At 52.3% G+C, this 21,206-nt stretch overlaps 1 protein-coding gene across 2 annotated transcripts in view; it reads left to right on the top strand.

Annotated features, from left to right (window-relative positions):
* The window catches only part of CRTAC1 (cartilage acidic protein 1), a 164,084-nt gene that overhangs the window by 110,789 nt on the left and 32,089 nt on the right, over positions 1-21,206 (top strand). For both annotated transcript variants that reach the window (XM_019035334.4, XM_019035335.4), the window contains exons 5-8: positions 1,202-1,358; positions 10,730-10,864; positions 14,062-14,207; positions 17,229-17,365. In XM_019035334.4, the coding sequence (XP_018890879.3) occupies positions 1,202-1,358; positions 10,730-10,864; positions 14,062-14,207; positions 17,229-17,365 (575 nt within the window). The remainder of the gene's footprint in view (positions 1-1,201; positions 1,359-10,729; positions 10,865-14,061; positions 14,208-17,228; positions 17,366-21,206) is intronic.

Genomic DNA, 21,206 nt, shown 5'->3' with positions numbered 1-21,206 from the left:
TAGCTGGGTGTGGTGGTGCACACCTGTAGTCCCAGCTACTTGGGAGGCTGGAGTGGGAGGATCACTTGAACCCAGTCGAAGCTGCAGTAAGCCTGAGTGACAGAGGGAGACCCTGTCTAAAAAAAAAAAAAAAAGCTGTACTGTAAAGCAGTGCATCTCAAACTCCAATTTTGCGCAGAAATCACATGGCAGTCTTGCTACAATGCAGATTCTGATTCAGCAGGTCTTAGCGGGTGGTTGCTGAGGGTCTATATTTCAAACATGATCCCAGAAGTCACCAATGCCACTGGTGTAGGGACCACTTTGAGTAGCAAGATTTGTAAAGCACAGATTTGTAAAGCACAATTAATTGGAGGGAAGTGATGAAAAGGATGAGAGAAAAGCCAGAAAACTGATTTAGAAAGTCTGTGGATCTCTTGGGAAGAAGTCATCCATTGAAGAAATAGCACCATTATAATAACAGGCAGAAGAGAAGAGTCTTTCATCAGCAGTGTTTTGGACTAAAGAGAATGACTCTTGCACGGAGGAGCTGGTGCCCAGGGCTGCTCCTGGATGCAAAGGGAAAAGCGAATCTTTGAGACAGTGTTATAAAGACAGAAGTGATATTATCTTTCTTCCTGGTAATACAGGGGAAATAAGGGAAGGGAAGAGGGAAGTAGGACCCCTGCAAATCTGTGCCTCTCGTGCTACCAAAACAGAGGAATGAAGAAGCGCGGGGTGGGAACAGGGGGAGGGAGATGGCTCAGGAATTTGCTTGTCATCTTGGCTGGAGTGAGCTTGAATGGGAGAGAGAGACTGAGAATAATGGGAATTGGTAGATCAATCAATCAGCAAATATTTATTGAGCAGCTACCCTGGCTGGCAGCTGGAAAGAGCTCAGCTGGAGGGAGGCACATTAGAAAATTGTCTATAAAAAGGTGGTTGTGGGGGAGAGGGAGGGATGTGTTCTTCTGGAACAGGATGGAAGGAAAAGCAGGTTGCTTTGTTGTACAACTCCCGGGAGTGTCATTCACATGGTAGCCTTTGTGAAAAGCCCCTCTGGAAATGCGCCACGCACAGCCTGCAAGGCCATTTGCAACAGACCTGGGGAGAAGAACCCAACCCTGTGAAAGAGCTATGGTCCTACCTGGGGTGGGGAGGGGGCGGTTTCTGGGATGAGCCAAGGTGGGCCTGCTCACCACTCCCTTCCCTTCTTCCTCAGGGCTCTGGACGCTACTCTATCTACATTGCCAATTACGCCTACGGTAATGTGGGCCCTGATGCCCTCATTGAAATGGACCCTGAGGCCAGTGACCTCTCCCGGGGCATTCTGGCGCTCAGAGATGTGGCTGCTGAGGCTGGGGTCAGCAAATATACAGGTATGCAGAGTGACATGGGAGGCGGTATGCTGGAGGGGCTGGGGCTGGGGGCCAGGGCCCTGCAAGGCTGAGTCTAATTCATCAGAGACCACAAGGAAAGGGTGGCCTTATGTCCCTGGTGACGGGAGATGAAGGCTCCATTCCATCCTGCCACCCACAGAAGGCTTCTCCCACACTGCCTCTCCAAGCATTGGTGAGATATCTGGCAGGTATGAGTTTTGGGGTACCCAAGAGGGGACATCTGGCTTGCTGGAAAGTGGGATGTGAGAACACCACAACATCATTTTCTCCCTGGAACCTCTTGCCCCACTGCCTCTGGTAACCTCAATGATGGGTGAGCAGGTTCTGTAGGGGAAAACTGACAAATCACAAAAGCTGAGATTTAAAGCATTCTTTATTGCCAAATCGCAGATGAAATTATTTACTTACACATAAGCAACCAGGAATTGAGTGCTAAATCCCTAGGCTTCAGCTGGGTCCCGTCTCGGATAACTGAGCTCAAAGAATTGAGTTCTTGTTCCAAAACCTCTCCAGCACTTTTTTTTGAAGGCACGCTCCCCCCTCATCTTTCTGGTTGGGGGACCTATTGTCAGACTCTCTGACAGGGAGATCTTTCTAGGGAAGGCTGTTTTTCTAATTCCAGCACGGCTGCTGACTAAACTCTGATAATCTGCCAATAGACTGCTGATGGCAGAGCAATCCAGTTCCTGTTCTGGGTGCCAAAAATCAGGAAGCCAGAGCTGTACACAACAACTTGTCATGTGAACTTAAGCCACATTCATACCCGACCTGCACTTGGGACAGAGAGATCCTCTTGTTGGTCGGCCTTCCCGACATATCCATCCCAACGTGTGCAGCAGAGGCTTCCAAAGTGGCAGCCTCCCTCATTCTGAATCCTGGGGCTGGAAGGATGGTTGAGGGGTCCTTTGGGGCACCACCCTGCCTCCAGACACGTGGGTGGTGGCATCATCTCAAAGTCCTGCCCAGAAAGGGTTGTCACTGCCTCTCCTGAGTTTACAATGCCTTTCCCTAGCCACTTTTCACCCTGGTGAAAGGGGGAGATTAATGTTGACCTGTCTTACAAAGTTTGTGGGAACAAATGACTAGATAATAAAATGGTTAGCACAGCTCAAGCCCCGTCTAAGTGCCTGAGAGCTCCGCGCGTGAAGGTACCATGGAACGGCTGTGTCAGTAATAAACCATGTTTCCCCCGGAAAAGAAATAAACATGCAGGCGCTTCAGCCTAGATTTGTACAGTCAATTTTTTCTGCATAGTTCCCAGTTCTGTGCACTGGGCTGGCTTGGCAATTAAGTGCCTTGATCTTGCAAGGGAAGGGGGGTGCATTGGGGGGATGAAGCACTTGAAAATGACAAGGTGGAAGGGAGGTAAGGACTGGGAGAGCAGGCTAGACACAGAATAAAAGAATCTGGAGGTTGCGGCTGGGTTTGAGCATGAAGGGGGCATTGTTCACGCTGGCTGGGCTGGCACAGAACCGAGGAGAGGGAAGGAGGAGACCCAGAGGAGGCAGATGAGGAGCACGGTGGGGATGGAAGCACCAGCCAACTGTGCCGGCTGGGCTGGAAGGACGGGCAGTTCAAGGAAGAAGCAGCAGCTCTGGTGGAGGAACAGAGGGAGGCTGGGGCAGCTGGCGTGCCCAGAGGACGTGTTCGAACAGCTCTGCAAACTTCCAAAAGCCATTTGGCTGACAAGAACCTATTTGGCCCACCATGTTACTATTCTGTCTGCCCGCCTTCTCCAGCCCACCCTTTCCCTGCCCGCCAAGCCCCCCAACACTACCCTGCAGCCCCCCTTGTCACTCAGCTAATGACACATGGACATCTGGCTGGAAAACTAGGCCAGAGTGCCCCCCACCCCCGAGCCCCAGGAATGGACCCCTAATGTAAGGGCCGCCATGCTGAGCCCGGCCTGATGGCTGAGGCTTTGGGCGTGTGGCCAGCGCTCAGCACCACTGTGGTGCCAGGGGGCCTGAGAAGCTGGAAGGAAAGCAGGCAGAAGGGGCAGGCCATGTCCAGATGTGCACTCAGGGAGCTGGGAGGTCCCTGGAGCCAAGCCACACAGCACCTGCCTGCTAGAGAGCTGTATGACCTGGGAGAACCTCCCATTTTACAAAGAACAGACGGAGATCCAGGGAGGAGAAGGGACTCGCCCAAGGTCACACAGGAGGTTGGTAGAGAGCTAGCACTTAGAGCCCCATCTCCTCCTGATGCTTAAACTGCCACAGCCCGCTGACCTTTCCGATGACCTCCAACTTAAGAACCCTGCCAGCCTGCAAGACAGAAGGGGCTGTGAGGGGAGGCCCACACCCACTGTGATGACAGCCCCAGGCTGGCACCCGGACTTGAGGCAGCCCCACCCGGGTTGTTGTGGCTGAAGCAGCTGCCTGGCTGAGTGTTCAGGACAGCGGGGGAGGTCCAGCCACCCCAGGGCAGGCTGGGCAAAGGTGCTATCCAGGTACCGGCCCTCAGCACTGCGGGAGGGGGAGGGGAGGCCTCCTCTCTAGACATTATCCATTTCCGCAGTTGCAGCTGCTCCGCTGGGTCACAGTGCCATCTAGTGGCCACCATGACAGCTCTCGGGGGACTCGAGGGCCCCGGGAGGGTGGCCGAGCGAGAGATTGGGAGAGAGACTGGGGCAGTAGGAAGACCACTCTCCCATCCCCTGGTACCCAACTTCCCCAGCTGCTTGAGGCCTCTTGAAGCCGGGACAGTGCCGGGAACTGCCCTGCCTGGGAATCCTGGGAACTGGGTTCTGGACATGGCCAAGGCCCTGGCATGGAACCAGATGGAAAAAGAGGAGGGGAAGGTGAGAGGCAAGAGTCCTGCACTGCCTCTGCGGTCCAGGCCCCAGTGACCTTGGGCATGCCCCTCAGCTTCTCTAAGGACATTGAGCTAGCAGGTGAGGGGACAGGGTCTGGAGCCAGGCCACAGGTGCAGGTCCAGCCTACCCTGTGTATTACAGCCTAGGCAGTAGTGGGCAAACTATTCTCCCAGCCTCAGTTTTCTCACCTTCAAAATGAGAGTGTTGTGAGAACGAAAGGAGGCGCACATGGGACATGGCTGGCACATGGCCTGGCACACGGGCAGTGCCCACCTAGTATAGCAAATACCAACACCTCCCACTCTGAGGCTCTGCCAGAGCAATGCCAGGGCCCTCTGCTGGGCACCTCCTGGGTACAGGGAGCACTGTGCAAGGTACAGGGGGATGCACAAGAGAAGCAGGCCCAGCCCCTGCCTGGGAAACATTCTCTGTGTGTCCCCCCAAACCTCCAGTCCTGGGCATGGCCAGCGGCATCTTCATCCCCATGCCCTCTGGAGTCCATCTCTCTGCTCTCCTTCCTGCCTGCCCTGCCTCCCCCAGGCCTCGCCTCCTCCCCAGGAACTCTGCATTTTGGCCTCACCCTTTGAGGCAGCATCTGTCCAGGCTGCAAGGTGGTGATTAAAGAAGCCTTAAAAGAAATTCGGAAAGAAAATGAAGGTGGATTTATGATGTCGGGTGGGGAGTTTTGCTGTTGGCTGGGAGCGGTGTGGAACAAAGCGGAGGGCAGATCTGATTTATAGGAAGTCATTATTGAAGGAGACGGAGATGCCTAAAGCCCAGCTGAGGCCTTCTGGCAGATCCTCACCAGTGAGCTCAACCAGGGGCCGCAGAGTGGGGGCCAAGGGGCCTCCTAGCTTCCCAGGCGGGCGCTGGCCTTTCATTGGGAGTGAAGCCAGATCTGACAGCCAGGGACCAGGCAGGGCTGGAGTGACAGGCTCCCCAGCCAGGGCCCGGGACCCCCAGGAAGTGCAGCACGGGCCTGCTAGGGATACCCAAAGCCCAGGACACACAGAGACCTTTTCCGTGGGGTGTCAGATGCATTTGATGAGTATCGGGGGGAGCATTACGTTTCTTTTAAAACAAACACAGATATGTTATAGAATTGAAATATAATTTTTGTGTGCATTTTTCTCAACACAAGAGATTTTAAAGAAATGTCAAGCCTGTGGCTAGCCACTCTGGGTAATACCCCCAGGCTACACCCCCAGGCTTTGCCAGTGCAAATCCCTCCTCTGTTGAGAGGAAACAAATGATGGGGCCTGTCCTGCTGCCCCACCCCTTGCCTTAACATTCTGCAGAGACAGGGCAGGAAGGATGAGGGTGGGTGTATCCTTGTCTAATACCCGCCACACAGTCAAGTCCTGCCCAGCCTCTGAAGGCTCCCAGAAGGCTTGGGAGTGGCAACACCAGCACCTACACAGTTATCTTGTCTTATAATTTTTCAGGAAATTTAGGATGAGAGACCCTGTTACCATCCTGCACTTGATCCTCACACCCCATTCTCCAGCATATGTACACACACACACACACACACACACACACTCACACTCTCTTTCTCTCTCTCTGTCTGTGCCCATTCCTGCACCACGTTTCCAGCATTTCTGCCCTACTCATTTACAATATCTTGGATGCTCTTGGCAGCCTGTGAATCATGGCATTCACCAGAATCCTGTTTCTATTAAGGTCTCAGCAGATGGCCAAGTTCCCTGGCTGAGGGGGCTCACCTCAGAGTCTCCACTGATGCAGAGGGTGCAGGGCTAGATGGGCACAGGGATCGGCCCCCAACATGCTTATCCTGTGTCCACCCTGGAGGATGCATTCATTGCAAAGTAAGCTAGTAGCAATCTTGGAGATCTTCTCAATTCCCACCCACTTTACAGGAAGGAAACTGAGGCCTGGAGAGCATGCTTCCCGTGATCCTGAAGGAGGGGAGGCGCAGAGGCCAGGCAGGAAGCAAGAGGCTTTACCTTAGCACCACGAATCCTTGTGCTGCCTCATCCTTGGGTCCTCAGACCCACAGCTTGGAGAAGTTCAGCTGCATGCACACCCTCCCTCCCCACCATCTTTCCCTGTCTCACCCCCCAGTCCCTGAGGGCTGGCCCAGATGCAGTCTGAGAGATGGATTGCCTGCACCCGACTTGTACTTGGGTCTGCATTGCCAGCGTGCCAGGGCTCAGAGGTAGAGGGATGGTTCTTGAGGACAACCAAGGCTGCCCTTTGGGGGTTGGGCCCAATGAACGGATCATCAGAGTGCCAGAATGTGGCTAGGGGAAATGGGGACCTCCAAGGGGCATTTTCCCCTCTAACTCCAGCCCCTACCCAGCCTGGTGGGCAGGGTGAGCAGAAGCCTTCAGCAGGGATGGGCAGGGAGGAGCAGTCACACCCCAACAGCAGAACAAGGAGGTCTTTGAAGCCTGAAAGTGCTGGGAAAAATAAAGGGATATTATTCACCCAGCAGGTGGTAAATAGTCCCAGCTAATGACTATGTGGCACCTGACATTTTCCAAGGCACCTTCCAAAAACCAGCTCACTTAATATTTATGACAGCCCCAAGAAGGAGCCATTATTATTATCACTCTTATGTTCTAGCTAAGAAAACAGAAGCCCAGGAAGGTTCAGTGATGAGCCCAAGGTCACACAGCTCAAACTTGGACTTTCTGACCCCCGGTGCTGTGGTGTCTCCCACAACCAGCACTGCCTCTCCAGCCCCGAGAGAATGCGCTGGCCTCAAATTATAAAAGAATTGATTGATGCAAGGTGGAGTTAATTCCCTGTTAGAACATCATTCTCCAAAGCTAAATAAAGATGTTCCTAACTGCCCCCTGGGTGACCGAATTTGGTGTGTACTAAACCTTAAGAGATGGAGGAGAAGGAGGGTGTGACAAAGGAGACAGGAGAGGAGGGGAAAGCCCTGGTAGAAGACATTTGCTGAATAATTGGCCTTTGACATTGGCCTGGCAGAGCGTAGGCATGGCAGCCTACATAATGATGGGTGGATTCTATTGGTTTGAAGATTTGCTTGTCGACCTGGGAGTCGTTTCCCTGTGGCATCAGTGAGGGGTGCAGGTACCTGGCTGCCCCACCTCAGCCCCCAGTTGGGCCCCCATCGTAAAGCTGCTGGGCCTGGCACCCAGGAGGCCAGCTTCCTGACTGTCGACTCACCTGCTCCCCAACTATGCAGCCAACTTGCCGAGAAGGAGGTGTGGGTAACATCTCTGTTATGGTCCGGTTGCCATGGCAATAAATTGTGGCTAATTCGTAGTGTGGTTACCATGGCAATTTTCTAGTAATTACAGGTTACAAATGGTACAAGGCTTCAACCCAACCCAATTAGTTAATTAGAAAGATTTAGAAATTTGTCCAAAAGGGAAATAACCTGCTTTGTAGAAAATGAAGGGAATGTGTCACAGCTTGGGAGCCAGAGGCAGAGAGGAAATTGGAGGATGTGGAAGCGGAGGAAGAAGGATGGAGCTGTGTGGAGGCAAGTCCCTGAGTCCCACCTGGAATTTCCAGGGGCCCGGGCAGGGCTGAGGGATTCTCAGAGAAGCTGGTAAGACCAGGGCAGGGACAGCTGCCAGCAACCACTTAGTGGCACCTCTTTTAATGGGCAGAGGTGCTGCCCAGGCTGTGACCCCACATCCTTTCCTGCTGGCTTTAGGACAGGCCTCTGGAAGCCACCCACGCCACTCCATAGCTCCCATCATGAAGAGTGGATGCTGTGTCTTGGAGGACATTCCAGAGGAGCAATGTGAATTCAGTGGCTTCATTTTCATGTGGCTTGGGCTCTCTTTGGCAGCTAATGAGATTATCTGGGAGGAATCTGGGAGGCATCCAGCCCAGAATGTGTTAACTATGAGCGCAATAAGAGTGGCAGTGCCATCGCCCCACCTCATCTCCCTGGCCTCAAATGCCAGCTCTGGTGGGCAGGCTCCATTTGCATAGGCGAAAAAGGCCCCATGATTTCCCCTGGGGGCATCTCTCAGAGGATGGGAGGCACCTAGAGACCAAGAGAACCCCTGTCTCAAATAAGCGTGGTCACTTTGGGGAAACCTCTGCCCCATCCAGAGGCGGGCCTGGCCTTTCTTTACACAGGTCTACTTGAGCTTTCGTTTATTTTTTTAAAAATCAAGTTCTTCTGGAGTGCTCTGATAACTCTTCTTATTATAGTAAACAACCCTTTAGAGCAGTACTTTTCAAACTTTAATGCGCACATAAACCACCCAGGGGTCTTGTTAGAATGCAGGTTCTGATTTCATTAGGGGCCTGAGATTCTGCAATTCTAGCAAGCTCCCAGGTGACATTCCTGCAACTGCTTCTCAGACCTGGCTCCAAGCAGCAAGGCTGCAGCGTCCACAGAGCCCTTTCATACAGCTCATCGTACAACATGATGTTTTGAAATAATGTAGACATTGTGGAATGGCTAAGTCGAGCTAATCAACATATGCATTATCTCACATACTTTTTTGGGGGTGACAACACTTAAAATCTACTCTCTTAGCAAGTTCAAGTATATAGTGCATTCTTATTAACTAAAGTCACCATGTTGTACAATGGATCTCTTGAACTTATTTCTCCTGTTAAACTGAAGTGTTGTATCCTTTGACCAACATTTCCCCAACACCCCTACCCCAGCCCCTAGTAAACACTATTCTTCTCTCTGCTTCTATGAGTTCAACTTGTTTAGATTCCACGTATAAGTGAGATCATGTGGTATTTGCTTCTCTGTGCCTGGCTTATTTCACTTAGCATAATGTCCTCCAGGTTCATCCACGTTGTCACAAATGACAGGATTTTCTTCTTTAAGGCTGAGTAATACTCTATTATGTATATATATCACGTTTTCTTTATGCATTCATCCATTGATGGACACTTCGTATCTTCATTCCATATCTTGGCTATTGTGAATAATGCTGCAGTGAACCTCGGAGTGCAGATATCTCTTCAACACACTGATTTCATTTCCTTTGGATATATATACCTAGTAGTGGGATTGCTGGATCATATGGCAGTTCTATTTTTAATTTTTAAGGAGCCTTATACTGTTTTTTATAATGTCTGTACTCATTTACATTCCCACCAACAGTATACAAGGGTACCCTTTTCTCTACACCCTTGCCAACACGTGTAGTCTTTCATATTTTTGATAATGGTCATTCTGACAGGTGCATCTTACCTCATTTGGTCCTCTCAAAACCCCAAAGTAGAAAAGGCAGGTCGGACTCTCCCCCATTTTACAAATGAGGAAACTGAGGCTCAAGGGTAACGTAAATTGCCCAGGGTCACAGAGCTTGTTAGAAGCCAGGCTGGGGCTAGAAGCCATGTCTTGATCCTGGTCGGGCCATTTTCTGCACAGTATTTCCAGCGTTTGGGGGCGTGGCTGAGGGAAGGCTTTCTCAGGGCAGATTTGTGTTCCTGGGAGCTGGAGGTGGGGCCTGGCAAGCAGAGAGCCTTCATTTGAAACCCACTGGGTGGGGGTGGTTTGTTCAGGACGTATTAAGGTTAGACTTCTTGACGTGGATAGCTCAGATTTGATCTTAGAGACTTCAAAGCCCAATGTGGAGCTGGCTTGATTTCTTTCCGTTTTAAAAAACATATATACTTTATTGGATTTCTTCCTTTCAAACTACAGAAGCAGTTCTTATTGCAACAAGTCAAACACTACAAAGACTTTCAAAGAAAAAAGGCCAACTATCGTTTCTCTTTCCTTCCCCAAATCCTACCCCATCAAGGAAGGTAGCCAGTGTTCACAGCTTGGGGTGTGGCCTTTCCCACTTTTCTCCAAACTGAATAACTCTGCACAAACATATGTATTCAGAACTAGCATGTATTTTCCTATTTTAAAAAATAAAAGCAAGATCACACAATACCATTACTTGATGAATTGCTGATTCTTTCAACCATATATCACAGGCACTCCTCCAAGTCAATCCATATGGATCTATGCAGTCTTTTTACTGCAGAATGGTTTGTCATATGGATGCTCCATAATCCATTCAACCCGTTCACTATTGATGGATGTAATTGTTTAACGTCAAACAAAGCAAAGTAAGCATCTGCGTACCTATAGCTGGGACCTATCCCTATAGGTTCTTGAAGCTGGGACATACCCAGTGGTCTTGACCAGCATATGTATGACTCAAAGTGAGAGTCGGGAGGCTTTTGGGGGATCTGTGACTTGACCAAAATGGCGTGCTTAGAGTTGGGTTTAGGATTATTGTGGGTTTAGGATTTAAGATGATTGTTCAGCCACTTCTCTTAGAAGGAGAAGGCAGATGCTGGCCTCTGTGTGGGGTCCCCATGCCCGGTTGAGCTCCTTCCTTCCCCCTTCATCAGTGTTGTTACCTTCCACACAGATTCATGGAGACCATGAGCCCAGATTTAGGCTCAGGAAAGCACGGGAAGCAGAATTCCCCCCAGGCTCCTCTGAGGAGCCTCTGCTGCAGCTCCCCCCAGGCCTCAGAGGCAGCCCTGTCCTCCAGGTGGGCCTGGGGCTTTGCTTCTGCCACTCACTGTGGGTCGATGTCTTTTCTAGGGGGCCGAGGCGTCAGCGTGGGCCCCATCCTCAGCAGCAGTGCCTCGGATATCTTCTGCGACAACGAGAATGGGCCTAACTTCCTTTTCCACAACCGGGGCGATGGCACCTTTGTGGACGCTGCGGCCAGTGCTGGTGAGTGGAGGCAGCCATGCCCTATGCACCCTGACCCCTCACCCCAGACCCACAGAGGACTCCAGACTGCCCTGCCCCCTCCAGGATAGTCTCTTCTGGCTGAGGGAGAGCAGGGCAAGTCATCGTCTGCACCACACAGAGAAACGCTGCTTGTCACTTCCTATTCCTTAGCTCCCATGGCTCCAGCCACAGGGAGTGTTTGCTGCTGGGGAAAGGGGTCTGAAACTCCTGCCAACTGCCATCTTGCGGTACCTGAGATTGCCCGCGACCCTCCAAGTCCTGCTTGTGTCTCTCAGCATCAACCTATCCTCCAAGCTGCCTCTCCCCACCTTGGCCCCCTCCCACATTTATCTTCAACATTCAGTTCAATACAGTGAGCATTCATGGAGCCCCTACTAAGTGTCAGGTTGGCACTGGGAACCAGGGATGCCCACTTGAATCAGGCTAAGACCACCCTACACACTGAAAAGGCAATGACGTTCTAAAAACAGATGTAGACAAAAATATCCGGCTGTAGTAAGAAGCAGGATAAAACCCACACAAAATAGTGCCCCAGTCCCCCAGCTGTGCTCCTCCTCCTTCCTCTGCACTCATCCCCCACCCACCTCAGGGCCTTTGCACTTGCCATGGCCTCTGCCTGGACTGCCCTCCCGCTTCTCTACCTGCAGAACGTCGTTTAGCCTTCATCGTTCACCTCAAATATCACCTCTGCAGAGATTTTCCTCACTCCCTGTACCACCTAGCAGAAACTGGTCCTTCCTCCTCCTGCTGCCCCTGGCATGCAGGTCTTCCTCAGGCTCCACATTGCCATCATGGTTTGTCTATGAGCTTTCCAAGGACCGGGTCACGGTTCTATTCATTCTTGACGCAAGGCTTGGCATCCAGTGCCCACCGGTAAATTCTGCTGAATGACAGAGTGGACACTTCCTGCAAGTTTTCGGATGTATGATTACATCCCATGTACCCCTGACCATTTTCCCTGACCTTGCCAATGAATGGGAGGTTTGATTTCACCTCCTTCTTGGAGGCATGGGGAAGAGCTCTGGCCTGCAGGAGTGGTGAGTGGGATCTAGACACAGAGATCAAGGGTCCTGCAAGCTCTGGCTGTTGCCAGCAGTTCACATCGAATCCCTGCACGTGCGCCAGTCTGTTCTCTTGGATTCTTGGACTTATGAGTACCTACCACCCCAGCATTCTGCCCAGGAGCTCCACTGTGGGGATTTACTGGCCCAGAATGCACACCCACCCCCAGCTTTTTGCCATTCAGCCCCCAACCTTGCCTTACCTCTTACCCTTCTCTGGCAAGGCAGAAGTTGGACTCCCCTGGCCTGTCCTCCCACCTGGCTCACCCCTCCTAGTGCTATCCTTTGGCAGCAAATTTTCTCATTGCTGAAAAATCATAAAGCAAAGGGGAGGGAATAGTGGAGAAAACCTAGAGGATTTGATAAGGTGTTAAAGAGATGGAAGCAGAGGTGAGCGAACAAGTTGGAGTGGGAGAAGGTATCAGGCGGGGGAGAGAGGCAAGGTGCTAGGCCCGTAATTGAAAGTCAGAATGATTGCAGGGGTTTAACAAGACATGTCAAGAGGGCATTCATCACCCAAACAGATGCTGCTGTGAAATGCAGCCTGGCACCGATTATTCCCGTGAAAGGGAACCAGCTCCTTGTCAAGGTGCCTCATAGATAGGAGAGAAATGGGCCAACGCAGAAGGCCACCGACATTTGGGCCGAGGAGTTTGGCAGAGAATTAATGGAGTATTAATCCTAGGGATTGGAGGCTGCCCCTAGTCCTCTGCAAACCCTCTTTCTCAAGTCTCACTGCCTCTTCTTCCCACACCTCCCCCAGCTCCTTCTCTCCCCCAGGAGGACACTCAGCCTCCAGGGTTCTCAGGGGGCCCCACCTTGCCTTCGGGCAAGAGCTCCCTGTGTCCTGGGGTCTCTGATCCCCACTGCCTATTACATTGTCCTGTGGTCTGCCATCCCAGAGAGCCTGATGACCCACAGCTATTTGTCCTCTGAAAGAGTCAACGTGGGTGGGTGCTTAGAGTCACATTCACCTCTGTCTCTCAAGCTATGCACTGGCCAGTGAGCAGCTAGGAGGTCAGGCCATCGCTCTGGGCAAAGCCACCCTCTCTCCTCCCCCAGCACCCACTCCGTGGATAGTATAAGCAGGTGGCATTGGGCACAGAGGCTTTGCTTTCCAGATCTCGCCAGGCATGCTGTGGGCTTCTCTGTCGTGGCTGTAGTATTTCCTCTGCTGTCACCCACGTCCCCAGTTTGCCTTCTGTCATGTTATTTATGTCTGTGCACTCATTCAGCAAGTATTTACTGAAAACTACCAGGCAACCACAGGCCCTGAGATAGATGCTGCGTGTACCCAGGTGAACCAAGAAGAGAGTCTTGACCTCATGGAACGTCAGGGATAGTGGGAAAACCGGACCCTAACAAGTCAACCACAAAGGAACGTAACCGTACATTGTGATCAACATGTTGGAGGAGAAGACTAAGAGGCTGTCAGGGAGATTGACAGGGTTGGCAAGATGAGCTGTCTCAGATGGGTGGTCAGGGAGGGCTTCCCGGAGGAAGTGACATTGTGGCTGAGAGCAGAATAACCAGGAGCTGGGTAACCTAGAGCTAGAGGGAGAGCATCCCAGGTAGAGACCAGCTTAAGCAAAGGCCCAGGAGCTGGAAAGATGGGGAGAGTGGAACCAGATCAAGACCAGATAAGGCGGACAGGACCATGGTCAGGCAGAACCCTGTGCTTCCCAGGCAGGAATTAGAACTTTCCCCAAGAGGATTGGAGGGCATGATCAGCTTAAGCAAAAGAGTGGCATGATCAGCTTAATGTCTTCCAGTGGCAGTGTTAGGGGTGGCCGGGAAGAGCCTTTGGTCCTCCAGAATTTCCCCCAGTCTCCCTCCCCCAACCCATGCCACTACCCAAACAGGATAAAAATAATATGCATGCTGGGCAAACACAGCTTGAACACAAGTCTCGGGTCTTCTTTTCAAGCACATGACTGTCCCACTTCCTGCCCCTATAGAGAGTTTCTGAGACTGCAGCTACGTCTCCCGTATCTCCTCCCGGGAACAAGATGAGAGTCACCCTCCCTAGTTGCTTGTCACAGAGCTAGAGCAGGGTGAGTGTTTGTGAAGTGTGCAGGGGATGCCGCCCTGAGAGTTCCTGCCTCTCCTCCCCAGGTGTGGACGACCCCCACCAGCATGGGCGAGGTGTCGCCCTGGCTGACTTCAACCGTGATGGCAAAGTGGACATCGTCTATGGCAACTGGAATGGCCCCCACCGCCTCTATCTGCAGATGAGCACCCATGGGAAGGTCCGCTTCCGGGTAAGAAGGGGCCTCACCCCAGGAGTTCAAGACCAGCCTGGCCAACATGGCAAAACCCTGTCTCTACTAAAAATACCAAAAATTAGCCAGGTGTGGTGGTGCGTGCCTATAATCCCAGCTACTCCAGTAGCTGAGGCACAGGAATCTTGAGCCCAGGAGGCAGAGGTTACAGTGAGCTGAGATCGTGCTACTGCACTCCAGCCTGGGTGACAGAGCGAGACTCCGTCTCAAATAAAAAATAAATAAATAAAATAAAATAAAAAGAAGGGGCCTCTCCCTCACTCCTCCCTACAGCACCACTGCAGGGGTGCCCCGGCATGCCATGGAGCTGCCTCGCTCCTCCCACCAGGCTGAGCAGGGCTCAAGGCTCTCAGGGCCCAGAGTGGGGGTGGGGTGACAAGGAAAGTTACACCGGGGACGAGGGACTACAGCTGGGCTGCTGTAGGAGCTCTGGAGCCAAGAGTAGGAAGAACCAGGTCAGCAGAGGTGGGAGAGCAGCCTCCGAGGTGAGCCGGAGTCCTGGGAGGTGGGCTGCACTCTCTGGATCCAGGCCATTTTTTTCTGGTGGCTCCTGGAAAGGATCCAGCAGCTAGAGCAGAGAGTGTTTGTGGAGTGTGCAGGGGATACAGGATGGCATCCCCTGCACACTCCACAAAAGCCAGGCCTCAGCTTTTCAGACCTTTTCAGAGTGACGTTCAAACCAAGGGCAAAGTGGTGGAGAGAATGGAAGATTGAAGCCACAGAGTTCCCAACAGCTGCCCCTAAAGACAAACAGCAGATGGCAGGCAAGGTGGCCTCAGAGCCCTGTCTGTGCCCCCTCCCTGAGCTGTTGATAGACCGATGCCAAGAATTCTTCAAAAGGGCTGTTAGTGACAGTGATGGAGGTGCCACCAGCATGAGGGGCATGGGTTTGGAACTTTCTCAGGGAGGGCAACAGAGGGCATGGGCTGGTTGAAGCTGATCTCAGGGAGCCAGGACTGTTCTGCAGATACCTAGGTCTGCCAAAAACCCCTGAGGAAATGGGAAAGTTCCAGGGTTTTCCTGAGGCTTGAGGATCCCAGGGAAGTCCCCAGGGACCTCATGTCTGTGTAACCAAGAAGAGGCCACCCCTACCAAGTCCCTTCCCTGTAAGCAGCCACCTTGGGACACCCAGGCCCAGCCACTCCCTCCCTGCTAAGGCTTGAGACTCAGGCTCCCTGGGCTGGGAAGGGGCATGCCCTGAACCCAGGGCAGCTCGTCCTGGGATCTTGGACGATTTCCATCTTTATTCCACTCTTGTTCTCACCCAGCTTCTCAACAGGGATGATCTTGCTGCCCTCCCTCTGGGACATTCAACAATGTCTGGGGACATTTGGGTTTGTCACAGCTGGGGAAGGGAGTGCTCCTGGCATCTAGTATGCAGAGCCCAGGGATAGGGCTGAACACCCTACAGTGCACAAAGCAGCCCCACAGCAAAGGATTATCCAGTCCCAAACACCAACGCACTGAGGGTGAGGAACCCTGTTAATTCCTCCAAAGGCCCCTCCCCAGAGCTCTCAGGAGCAATAATAATACTAATAATACATAAATGCCCTATTTATCAAGTGCCTTCCATGTGTCACGAACTGTGCTAAGCTTAACATACATTATCTCGGAAGCTCAGGCATCGAATAGGGCAACCCCAAGGGGGCTATGGGAGGTTTCCATTTTTATGGGATCAATAGAATCATAACGGCTAGAGATCCTGAGGTCTTTTTGCTCCCTGGCTCTTAAGGCCCAGCTCAACCCACCCTGACCAGTTGGCCAGGCTTATTCAACCTCATTACTCCTCTGATGGAGACAGCCTCTTTCCCTGGCCTCCCCAGAGCAGGCAGCTCGACCGCTGACCCAGCCTGCTCATCCCTGTGGCTGCCAAAGAGGGTCTGCAGCAGGAGGCCTAGAGCAGGCCCAAGTCGGGTAGAGGATGCTCCCAGAGATACCACCTGTACCTTTCTCAGCCCTCTCCATGTGGGCCCTGGGACTTAGACATGCCCCCAAAGTCTTTAGGGGAAAAACCCACCTATGATGAGGATATTACACTCAGAAATAGAAGATTGCCCTTCCCAGCTCTCCTTCTATTTCAGAAGCAAAAACACACCTGGGACCCTTTGCCTGGTCCCCCAAGGCCCTCCCAGTACTTTGGAGTCCAAGCTGGGCTATCCTGGGCCTGGGATCTCCCCATTAGTCCTGGACAGGTATAGCTGATACCGCAACCCCCTCAAAGCAAATGTCTCAAAAAATAAAAATAAAAAGGCTCCCAAGAAACAACGTAAGGTAGTAGAGGCAGACAAATCCACAGCTACAGGTAACCTCTTTCACCTTCCCTGAGGCAGGTGGTGGGTAAGGCAGGACAGGCTGCCAGCGAGCTGTCTCATGCCCACTCTGTGCCAGGCATTTTACATGCAATCCTCACAACCCAGGCAGCTATTACTATTCCCACATTACTGATGGGGAAGGTGAGATCCAAGGTAACTTGCCTAAGATCACACAGCTAGTCAGTGGTGGAGCCTGGATTTAGATGCACAGAGATTTCCGGTGCCCACCTAGCTTCTGACTCAGCACAGAGGAGGAATGGTGGCTAGGAGAAAGGGCACAGAGTCCGGAATCAGAAGCCCTGGCCTCCCCACTCAGTAGCTGTGACATCGCAGTTCCCCTCCTTCTCCAGGACTCAGTTACCTCACCCGTCAAATGGGAACGCTAATGTCTGTACTGCCTCAAGGGATGGACAGAAGGGATGGACAGGTGTGATCCAGACTAGGGATCGGCTAAGCACTTCACTGGTGTCTAGCACGACTGTTATTCTTCCCTCCTTCTTCTCCTACAAGCAGCCTGAGGTCTGCGTGGTCCTAAAGGCAGCCCCCAGGTCCTTTGGGGGAGGCAGGAGAGGAGCTTTTGGGTTGGGCTGTCTCTTATTTTTAATTGCCCCCACACTCTATAGAGGAGAGCTGGCCTCCCGCCCAAGCCCACTCTCCTGCCACTGACCCCCAGCCTTGTTTCCTCCAGGACATCGCCTCACCCAAGTTCTCCATGCCCTCCCCTGTCCGCACGGTCATCACCGCCGACTTTGACAATGACCAGGAGCTGGAGATCTTCTTCAACAACATCGCCTACCGCAGCTCCTCAGCCAACCGCCTCTTCCGGTAGATGCTCCATCCTGGCTCGTGGCTCTTCATCCTTGACAGCTGGTGGGAGGAACGGTCAGGGAGAAGGTTTAAGAATCAGAAAGGGAGGGTTCCCAGGGCCAGGGGGTAAGACCAAGGTCAACACAGGTCCCCTGATGAAGAAACAGAAAGGAAGGAAGGACAAGGACTGGGCAAGAGGCTGTGGGAATGCAGGGCAAAGCCTGGCCAAGGAGCCGGCCTCTGCTATTGCAGGGAAAGGGAAGGGAAATGTGGCCCAAAGTGTGCCCAGAACCCAAGCACCACAAGATACAAAGCCACACTACCACGAAAAGGGGCGACGGGGTCCAATCACTACCAGGAAAAGGGGCGACGGGGTCCAATCACTACCACAGAAAGGGGCGACGGGGTCCAATCACTACCACAGAAAGGGGCGACGGGGTCCAAGTAAATACAGGTTTATTTACTGCAGGACTTCTCAGTGCCTTTAACTTGACCATAAGTATTTTAATTTTCCAAAAGATGGATGGAGTATTCCAAATAGGCCAGATCACAGGGCACTTCTTCCACAGATTTTTCTGTTGAGATTGGTGTTCTGCAAACCATCCTTTGGGAAATTCTGGATGACAAGGGTTCCTGGTAGACAAGGAAAAGGGTTTCAGAAATGGAGGGAATGTGCAGGCCTCTGAGCAGTGTGTCTAGGGAGGAAGCGCTGGATTTGCTGTGGCAATATTTCTCCAAGGGGACGTCCAGAGACCATTGGCATCAGAATCACCCAGAGTGCTTAAAGTACAGAATCCCGGGACCTACCCAACAGCCCCTGACTTAGAATCTCAGGGGGTGAGGCCCAGGAATCTGTATTTTAACAAGTACAGTAGGCACCAGGTGATTCTCATCACACTGAAGTTTGAAAACCACTGTTGGGGAACTGAGCTCAGGGTCCCCCCATGAGTCCTGGATAGGTGGAGTCCTGGACAGGCATGTGGCCTGAGATGTCCCTGTTCCTGGCTTAAAACATTCCAATGGGGCTCAGGACCAGGTGGGGAAAGGAGGGTGGGCCAGGGCCTTGGATCCAGGACATGGGCCAGATCACCGGCTCGGCCCCCCAAGACCCCTACCCCATTTCCCGGGAGGGCCCAACTATTTATACTAAAAGGCATGAGTGTGACTAAGCGTGTTTTAAAATATAATTATTAACAAAGCATCAATCCTGACTGGATGTAATCACCCCCTGAAGGTGCTAGATTTACTAATTAGGTGCCTTGCAAAAAGCTTATTCACAACTTCCAGATAAATTGCAGAAGATCAATTGCTAGTTAACAGAGACACTGCTTTCCTTCTCTGGCTAATAAAGTGTCACTCGCCAGGAGGACGAGGCCTGAGCACTGAGAAATCTAGTGCTCCTGTCTCTGTGGCCCGAGAACCTAGTCTCTGTCTGCCTGGCCATCCTGCCCATCCAGCCTGCTTCAAATCTCCCAGCGTCCCCTGCAGCAGGGAGAGAGGGCTGGGTGGAAGGACAAGGCAGGCTGGCCCAGAGCTGTCAGTGGACAGAGCAAGTCACCACGTGGCTGCCCAATGGGTTAGTGTGTTTGCCTCCACACAGCAGCAGCAGAAGCCACTTCCCAGGTACGTGGCTGTGCCCCAAGTCCCTGTGGCAGATGGCTGGGTCCTGAGCACGCAGCAGAGAGGACAGCGAGAGGGGCTGCAGCTGGGACTGGCACTCAGCTGGCAGCTCTGGAAGTTTAACCCCCAACTGTCCCACACCACGGGGGCTTTTCACCTGTCACTGAACAGGCACTGTGGGCTCCTTGGCCCTGGTGCTCTCCAGGAACATGCCAGGAACTCTGTGGGGACGCAAAGCCTCAGTATGCTTGAGTCTGCACGTCCTTTAATGATACCTGCAGCATCCAGGGAACTCATCACCCAAACAGTCACTTAATGAGAGTGAAAGGGAGCCCTCTTAATAATCACAGCAAAAAAAAGAAGAAGGAAAAAAGAAAAAGAATCACAGAGGCAAAAAGGCATGAACAGGGACACTCCTAGGCCAACTGCGGTGTGCAGGGTCACCCCCTTTCACATCTAGCCATGTCTCCGACCTGCTCTTCACTCTCCACCATGACACCACTCCTGGTTTCCCACGGAGATTCCTGCACCTCCCCCAGCTGCTCTCCTCGCCTCTAGTCCTGCAGAGAGAGCCGTTGAAAATGCAAATCTGGCCACACCCTTTTCCCACCGAAGACCTTCTAGAAGCTCCCCATTGCCTTTGGATGAAGTCCAAACTCTTTGACACAATCCACATAGCCCAGCTCGGCTGCGTCTCCAGCCTTGTCACTTTCTACTTCCCTGTTTACATATAAGCAGCAGGCACAACAAACTTTCTTCAGTTCTGGGCTATGCCAGGCCTCACCCTCAGGCTGCCCACTCCCTCTAGCCCCCAATTATCCCTCTTCATCTGAGCGACATGTGCTCACTCACCATGGTGGTCTCAGCTTAGCTGACCCTTCCTCTAGAGAGACTTCCCTGATTGCCCGAATCTGGGTGAGCTTCCCCAACTCTGGACTCCCCATGACCCACTCTCCCTGGGCCTTCAGCCCTCTGAACGGTGGTTCCTGTTAACACAGACACTGAGCTCCATCCTTTCTGCTGCGCACCATACCTCACGCAGGGCCCGGCACACAATAGTTGCTGCCTAAGAATGTGTTCAATGAACACAGAAATGCAGTGGAATTGATTGCTGGGTGTTATCCTTAGGACTCCTTAACTGCATTGTCACCTGAACCAAGAAGTGTCTCTGCACAGCTGTGGCAGAATCTGCAGGACACATATGGTCAAAGGGACTGTGGGCATCACACCCATGCACACCAACACACAAGCCCACCTCATGAGGCATCTGCCAGCTCTCTCTGCCACCCAGCCACCAAAGGCTCCAGCTCAGGGGACTCCGACCCCCTCCTGAAGCTATGACTGTATCACGGCCCTCTGGTGTTTCTCACATGCAACCTGCAATGTGGTAGGAAGTGCGATGCCAATTCTTCCTTACGCCCTACCTTCCCATCATTGCCCCACACATCTAGGGCAGAGCACCCAAGGCTGTGAGAATACACCAAGTGAGAAAAATTCTAGAGGAAAGATCACTGCCATCATCAGCTGAGTGCAGAGAAAGAGCAGGACTTTTCTAGCAGACGTTTCTGAAATAAATAACATCAAGATTCAGAGTTCCAAACAGAACGGCTGCAACCCAAAGGGACCCCTTTCCTCTCTTTGCCTCTGGAATTCACCATTGTATCCTGCAGACATGTGCTTGGAGCTTTCTGAGAGCCAAGCACTGTGTTAGATACTGCAAGAGAAGCAAAGACGGACAATGCAAGGTCCCAGCCTGCAGAGAGCTCACATTCTACCAGGGGAGATCAGATGCATTTATACAGAGCTGTAACACAGGCAGAAAGTGATTAAGCCCATGAAGAAAGAAGGGATTGCTTCCAGCAGGATGGTCCAGGAGGGCATGGAGGAGGTAGCATTGAGTGGGGTTAAACCCTGGGTAGCATCCAGAACTAGGAAACCCATGGGCCACTTGAAGGACAAGGAAGGTTGGTTGAAGGTAGTTGTGTCCCTGCCCCTTCTTCATCCATCAACTGCCCTTCCCCAGGCTGCCTATAATTCATCCATTAGAGAAGGAAAAATCAATATTTACCAACATAAATTAAAACCCAGGCAGGGAACAGGCAGAGTATAGGCAGGGCCTGGGAGAAGAGAGTGGCTCCGTGGGCAGCCAGGTGGCAGCCCATGCACATTGGGACCCGGGGATGCTCAGGGGACAGAATGGAGCAGGTGGGCCTTCAGGTCCAGCGGCCTCCGAGACCCC

Source organism: Gorilla gorilla, chromosome 8 (assembly GCF_029281585.2).
Source record: "Gorilla gorilla gorilla isolate KB3781 chromosome 8, NHGRI_mGorGor1-v2.1_pri, whole genome shotgun sequence".
Lineage (NCBI taxonomy): Eukaryota > Metazoa > Chordata > Mammalia > Primates > Hominidae > Gorilla > Gorilla gorilla.
The sequence above is the reverse complement of the archived record's forward strand: the minus strand, read 5'-3'. Positions and strand labels throughout refer to the sequence as shown.